Source organism: Mustela erminea, chromosome 13 (assembly GCF_009829155.1).
Source record: "Mustela erminea isolate mMusErm1 chromosome 13, mMusErm1.Pri, whole genome shotgun sequence".
In the NCBI taxonomy this organism is placed as follows: Eukaryota; Metazoa; Chordata; class Mammalia; order Carnivora; family Mustelidae; genus Mustela; species Mustela erminea.
The window spans coordinates 67,079,795-67,086,855 of NC_045626.1; the positions used below are offsets into that span (position 1 = coordinate 67,079,795).

Genomic DNA, 7,061 nt, shown 5'->3' on the forward strand with positions numbered 1-7,061 from the left:
TTCTATATTTCAAGACTTCAATGCTATTGCCCTCATTTTGTAAAAAATTTCTATTTGAGTATATTCCTCAAAATTTCTACAAAAGTAGTACTCTCTTTGCAGAAAATATTTTCAAATTTAAATCGATGTCTTCAGATATTATGTGATTTATATATTAGTCAATCAGTTACTCATAATATGCAGATTTAATATTTAGGTTTTGATTAAAGAGGTATAGTCAGGTGAACCAATCTGGTCCTCAGTTTTCCTATGCTGAGCACACTGAAAAGAAAATAAAACATATTTTTGAGTGAAACACTATGAATGGTACATAAACACACACACACACACACACACACACATGCATGCACCACAAGCAGTACATCCAAACATCATAGTTGTGTATCGGCAGAGTTTAAATTTATTTTTCATGCTAATTCCACCCAGATACCTTTACAGATAACTCTTGTGAACAGGTCCATAGAGGAATTATTTCAGGCTTTCCTCTCTTTCTTAAAAAATATCTATTTGATCAAATGCATATCATCTTTCCACAGCTGTTATTAAATGATATTACAATATTATTGTTCCACATTTATCAAGAAAGCAATGAGAGCACCTTTCAAAATCTGCAATGTACCTACTTCATTCATTTGAATAGATGCTCAGTATTGCAATGGATTTCAGAAAAAAAAATAAATAAATGGTAAGCACCCCCTTTTTTTTTTTCCCTATTTTACAACTTCGCTGAGTGAGAATCCTCCAAGTATTTTTTTTTTTCCCTATATGCAGGGTTTTCTGCGGATGAGGCTTCTAGAAGTGGGAATGTATGGTGTGGCTCTGGAAATAATCTAGATGTAGGAGTATCCTGGATGAAGACATAGTGGATGATGATGGTCAAGGTTACAAGAAGGCAGAGCCTGTGGGTTTAATGCACCAGTCTGTGAAATCCCACCATGAGAAAGGGAGAGCAGGAACTTGTCTGGGAGTAGGTCAGGCATGAGGGAGAACAGGGATCATGAGAGTTTGAAGAAAGGCTACCTGGGGAAATCAGGAAGACTGAATAAATATAAGCTGATCAGGAATAAGATTTTCCAAGAAAGTTAACCAGCAAGGTCTTGGGGAGTAGGAGAAAAAGAGAAGCAAACATGATATATGGAGTCCACACTGGGTGATGAGTTGGATGTAGTCATTTTTTTAAAGATTTCATTTATTTATTTAACAGAAAGAGAGAGAGAGAGATAACAAGTTGGCAGAGAGGCAGGCAGAGAGAGAGGAAAGAAGCCTCCCTTCAGAGCAGAGAGCCCTATATGGGGCTCTATCCCAGGATATAGAAGCCATGATCTGAGCTAAAGGAAGATGCTTAACCCACTGAGCCTCACAGATACCTGGATGTAGTCATTTGATTTCATACCTCTTAGAGAATTTATTGGATTCTCTCTTTTTCAAAAGTTGCTGCGTATATAGTGTTATGTGTATATAACAATAGTTCAGGTCACTAATTGGCAATAGAAGGTGAGGGCCACCCATCAATACTTGTAACAGATCACCAAGTGAGGTGTATGGGATGTCAAGGGTAAAGCAGACTCAATGATGGTTAATGTGTAGAGTAAGAAGACCTGGAAAACCATATCAATGAGGAGGTTGTGAACGAGAACCAAACCTGAGAGGATGAGAGAGACCCATTCTCATCTATCATTCTAATAGTTTGGTTATGATCACAACTGATTTATTTCCAATTGCAGTTTAGTATCAAGATGACAAGGTAGAAAAAAAAAAAAAAGATGACAAGGTAGGAGGCAGAGTGTGAAAGTGGACTTCTGGACCTAAGCAAGGGTAGCTGGGAACATATTCATGATATAGAAGAAATGACATTTATGCTCTCCCTTACTCTGATGCTTTCTTCACTTTCACATACTCCCTGTTGTTCCTCAATTATTAAAAATAATGGGTCATCATTACCATCATCACAACCCATGCCATGTTATCCTCAAGGGTTAGTGCCCTCACTTCACTAACTCCAACTCCATGGAGTCCACCATGCTTCTCCCTCCTCCATGTCCCCAGCTGCCTGTGGCCACAGGTGCACATGTCCTTGCTGACTGCTTCTCTACGAATGTGTGAGTCACTCTCTAAGATGGTCCTAGTTCATATGCTCTGTCTGTGGCCCTTCATTTCTCACATACCTCTCTGTAATCCTTTGCCATCTCTCCCCATCTATAGTACATCCTCAGACTGCCTTCAATTTCCTTGAAGTTAGAAAGTATCTTCCTATTCAAAGTCCAAACTAGAAAACAGAACCTAGAAGACAAGGTATATGAAATCACCTACTACTTGTTGACATGTTTTTAGTCAGTTTCCTCAATGAAGACAAAAATAAGATGCTCACCATTTTTTTTCAAATATTTTTCATATTCTTCAGGGAATTTTATAATTTAATTAATATACAAACCACATACATCTCAGGATGTTTCTTCTTAGTGTAACAGCCCTCTCACTGGTGTTAAGGGGGGGACTTGCTTCAAACTTACATATTCCATATTTGTTGTGTTAAGTCTCTTTGTCTGTTTCAGAAATACCTCACTTTCCTTGAGATTTGTAGAGTACTGGCCTTGAGGAGTGAAAGACCAGACTTTCCTGGGGGAGAAGGCCTGACCGCATTTGAAACAGCTACCAATGATGCCAGCAAGTCTGTTTAGGTCATGCCCACATAGGATTAACTGCCTATGCACTTGCTTTTTCTGCACAGAGCCCCAGCCACTGCCTGTGCCTGCCCTTGTAAAACTCTAAGGCTTCTCCTGGATGGGGAAGATGGTATTTGAGACATTAGTCCACCATCTTCCCAGGTTGCCGGCTTCCTGAGTAAAGCACCCATTCCTTTCCGACCATCCCTTGTCTCAAGTGCTGACTACCCAGAGGCAAAGAAACCAGTTCTCTGTCCCATAACATTACCACTTTCACTTTTTGGTTATATTATAAGAATCATCATATGTGAAATAGTACCATTATTATTAAATTATTAGTGAAATAATTAATAGAAACTTTATTTTATATACTTCTCACAACTTTACTGAAGTATCCTATCAGTGTAATATTTTTCAAATAAAGACCCTGTGCCATCTGGAAGCAGAAAGTTAAGAGTCCTCAAAGTAGGGAAATAAAAATTAAAAAGGTTAAATAAAATAAAGAAGAGACAGCTTTCCTGATGCTACAACAGTAATTTTATGCCCCCAGCTATTTCCTGTGGTCCATGCCCTGGAGGATCTACTTGCATACATTTTGTGGAATATCCTAGGTGGGAAAGAACAAGGGAATGCAACAACCTCAGTAGTTAAATATCTTAACTGCGCAAAGGGAATGCAATACCTAACAGTCCATACCGGGCCAGGCAACAGTCTAACTATGTCAGAGACAATAACAGTGGTAAAACTCTGAGTGCTTTAACAAATGCAAACATATACCTAAAGCACATTCTCCAATTATTTTAGCATGATTGAAACCATGCCCCAAATAGTTAATGAGATTAAAACCTTCATCAACAGGACTGTCAGGAACACACCTTCTTCTTCACAGGAATGTTAACCTTATATTTTAGAGGCAAACAGCAGGAAGGGCCTTGCATTCTAGATGGGTTTGAGCTCCTCCACCAATAACACCTGCACAGAACCAAGGAGTGTCCTCCAGTGACCTCTGTTTAATTATCATTGGGAAATCTCCACCCTGAAAAGAGCACAAGCTTCAAGAACACACAGCTGGGTACATCACAGCTTGTGTTCTCCTTTTCCCTGCAAAACCTTATGCCCACCTTCACCTGGGATGAGAAAAATTATGTACCAACTTCACACAAGTGTGAAAATAAGTTAATAGCTAAATATGACACTAATAACTGAATCCTGGCAGACTAGCTCCCATGCTCACACCCAAATCATGATCTTCAGTGGAAAGAAAAACCACTTCTGGAAAAGTCTGTGGGAGACAGAAGGGTGAAGCTATCTGTTGCTTGAACCCTCATCAGAGGATAAAGTCCCTGAGTGTAAAGACACGGGACAGTGAGGGAGACACCAGAGCCCCGACCACAGGGCGGACATCCAAGGTGATCAGGAGAGAGACAGGAGGTCTCAGATGTACTGCTACTGGCAGACAGTATGAGAAACTCGGGTGGGGGGAGCCTTGGAAACACCAAAGTAATGGGAAAAGAGGGGGATGGAGAATTTTAGAGTCTGCCAGGTACAGGAAAATAGGAAAAAGGGAAAGGAGACAAAGCCTACTTATCAACTGATGTAGTTTTGGAATGTTTGTAAGGTCCAGAGCCAACATCCAAAAAAGAATTCTTGAGACATCTTTGGTGAAAAAAGGTAATTTTATTAAACACTGGAACAGGACTGGTGGGAGGAAAGAGCTGCTTCACTGGGTTGTGAAGAATGGCTGATTATATACTTGGGAGTTGGATGGATCAAGGGAGGTAGGTGCCCAAAAGAATTTTCATCTGCTGCAGAAGACTCACAGAATACTGGATTCCTGTATATTGTAAAGCTAAGGTTGTTTCCCCCTCTAATAAGGCATTAACATTAAGACAGTTGAGACTTTCCTGGAGGAAAGTTATACTTTGTTTGTCTCAAGTATTTGTCCATGGGGGTAGGAAATTTTATGCTATTTACATTCCCTTCTACGTTTGTTTCCACATAGCTGTGGAGGGGAGGGTGATGTCAGTATTCCAGGAAATTGAGTCTATAGGTCTCTGAAAGTGAGCCTATTGATAAGAATTGTTTTTCCTTATAAATCACTAAGACATATGTAAACTGAGGGAGACTCCTGTCTTGCAGGTCTGCAATCTCTGTCAGTTAACTACTTGTTCTTCCCTTCCCTTAGTTGTAGGGCATCCAGGAGTGCCTGAGGAATGTCACATGGATCTCACCCTGGACTGGGGAGGTGGGGTTTGCTGCGTGTCAGCTCTTGCTTTGCCCTCAGTTTGCTTTCTGTTCCCTCATCAGCAACAGCAAGTAAAGCAAAATTGTATGAGACCAAAACTATTAAAATTATGTGATTAACACATAACATTATCTTTCATCACCAAATAAAACAACCACTGGATAAATTGTTAAATAAAAAGGGAGTATGCACAATGTACAAAATAAAAATAACAAGGGGAAATAAAAATGAAAATATGTGAAATCCTTAATTATAGACCACTGTGAAAAATTGCACTCCTTTTGATGGCATATACATTAAAATTGAAGCCATACAGAAGCTTAGCATGGCTTCTGGACAAAGATGACAAACAAATAAGTGAGGCAATCCACATATTTACAGATGGTGTGATGTTCCCACAGAAATGCACAGGTTCCTCATGCCATTAAATGGAGAACTTACAAGGGCACCTGTTCTGTGATTTAGTCTCTGAAATGTGCACAGTAGGAAACTCACTGCAGACAGGAGGGGATTGGAGACCAAAGAGGATGGAATGCAGGGGGACAAAGGCCAGAATGCTGGGTATCGGGTTTCTCTGCATGTAATGGCAATGATGTCAATTTGATCATGGTGGTTGTGGCCATACCCTTGATGTGGGAAACAATCACATAAGAAAAAATATTAAATTTCCTTATTACTACAGCCCACTTAAAGTCCTTGAAACAGGCTGAGTGACATCCCTCTAGGAATTCAACTGCCTCCATGTTTATCTCTTACTAAGTGTAAAAGACAACCTTAGCCCAATCCCCATGATCCTGTCAGTCTATTTTAACTTATAAATAGTGCTTAAGAAATTACGTTTATCTTTAAAACCCCCAAGATATGTGTTGGCAATCATCCCCCAAGCATATGGTCCACCGATATATATCTGATGGGTCTCATGTCTAAGGGTTTATTAGAGAGTAATAAATCACATTTTCCTAACAATAGCTAGCCCCCTCAAGGTCCTGGAAAACTTCCAAAATTATTTAGAGACTTACACTATCCCTAAACCCCTCCCAAGTTGAAAATATATAATGGGTCACTCTGTTTGTCTCCACTGCAGCTTTTCTGCTCATGGGTCCTGTCCCTGTGTTTTAATAAAACCATGTTTGTTGCACCAAAGAAGATTTCTTTCATTGTCATTGGCTTCGAGCGGTAATGTTCTTTCCTACATTACTGGGGCACCTGTGCTGTCTCAGGCAACAGCACAATCAGTGTGTCACTCCCTCCTCCTCAAGGACAGGTCTTCCCACAGAGTACTATACCCTACAGGAGCCTCCAGAGAGGCTTCTCAATTAAAGAGGCTCAGAGGCAAGATCTCTGGTTTTTTGTCTCACTTCCTTGTTGTCTGAGACATTGTGAGTAATAATGGCTGCTGCCACTGGTATGGTACACAGCACAGTAATAGTCAGCCTCGTCCTCAGGATGGAACCCAGAGATGAGCAGAAGCCCTGCATTGGCATCTTTGGAGCCAGAGAAGCGGCTGGGGACCCCCGAGCCCTGGTGCTTATCTGAGTCTGAGTAGAACCACAGGAGATACCTGGGAGGGCTCCCTGGCTTCTGCTGGTACCAGTATATGTTATAACTCCTGACACTGAAGCCACTGCTCAGGGTGCAGGTGAGTCTGGCTGTTTTTCTGAGAGAGACAGAGAGGGATGATGGCTGAGTCAGCACTGGCTGGGACAGGGAACCTGCAAACAGAGAGAAACACAAAAATTTCTCATGACCCTGAATTCAGTAAAAGTTACTTTGAAAGTTTCCAAAGTTCCCTGAGACCTGTACCTACCTGTATACTGGGAGAGGAGCATGAAGAGGACCGGAATCCAGGCCATGGTGACATAGACACAGGACGCCACTTGTGTTGGGCTGCCCCAGACTTCCTTTTCTCCTAAACTCTCTGCCATAGGCAGCGCTACCCATGCAAATGGGGTCCATCCAGTGACTACACAGCCCCTCCCAGAGCCCTGGTGCTGGAGTTCAGCTCCCACCACATACTGGGGAGGATGGTGTTTGGTTTCAACCCCTGGGGAGAGTCCTGGGAGGAAGCACCTGCTGAGATCACAAGTATGTACTTGCTCTGGGGACTGTGCCAGACCAGAGACGACACAGCTGCTGAACCCCTATTATGGAGG

General features: G+C 41.5%; 1 non-coding gene and 1 gene segment (V, D, J or C); one reads left to right on the forward strand and one right to left on the reverse strand.

Annotated features, from left to right (window-relative positions):
* The first annotated feature begins 5,182 nt into the window (after nt 1-5,182).
* LOC116572535 lies at nt 5,183-5,285 on the forward strand. The gene has a single exon (XR_004278394.1). It is a non-coding gene; the product is annotated as a U6 spliceosomal RNA (small nuclear RNA).
* Nucleotides 5,286-5,699: 414 nt separating this feature from the next.
* LOC116572280 lies at nt 5,700-6,800 on the reverse strand. The segment is given in 2 exon segments: nt 5,700-6,620; nt 6,716-6,800. Coding segments are annotated over 2 exon segments (432 nt in total).
* Nucleotides 6,801-7,061: the final 261 nt, after the last annotated feature.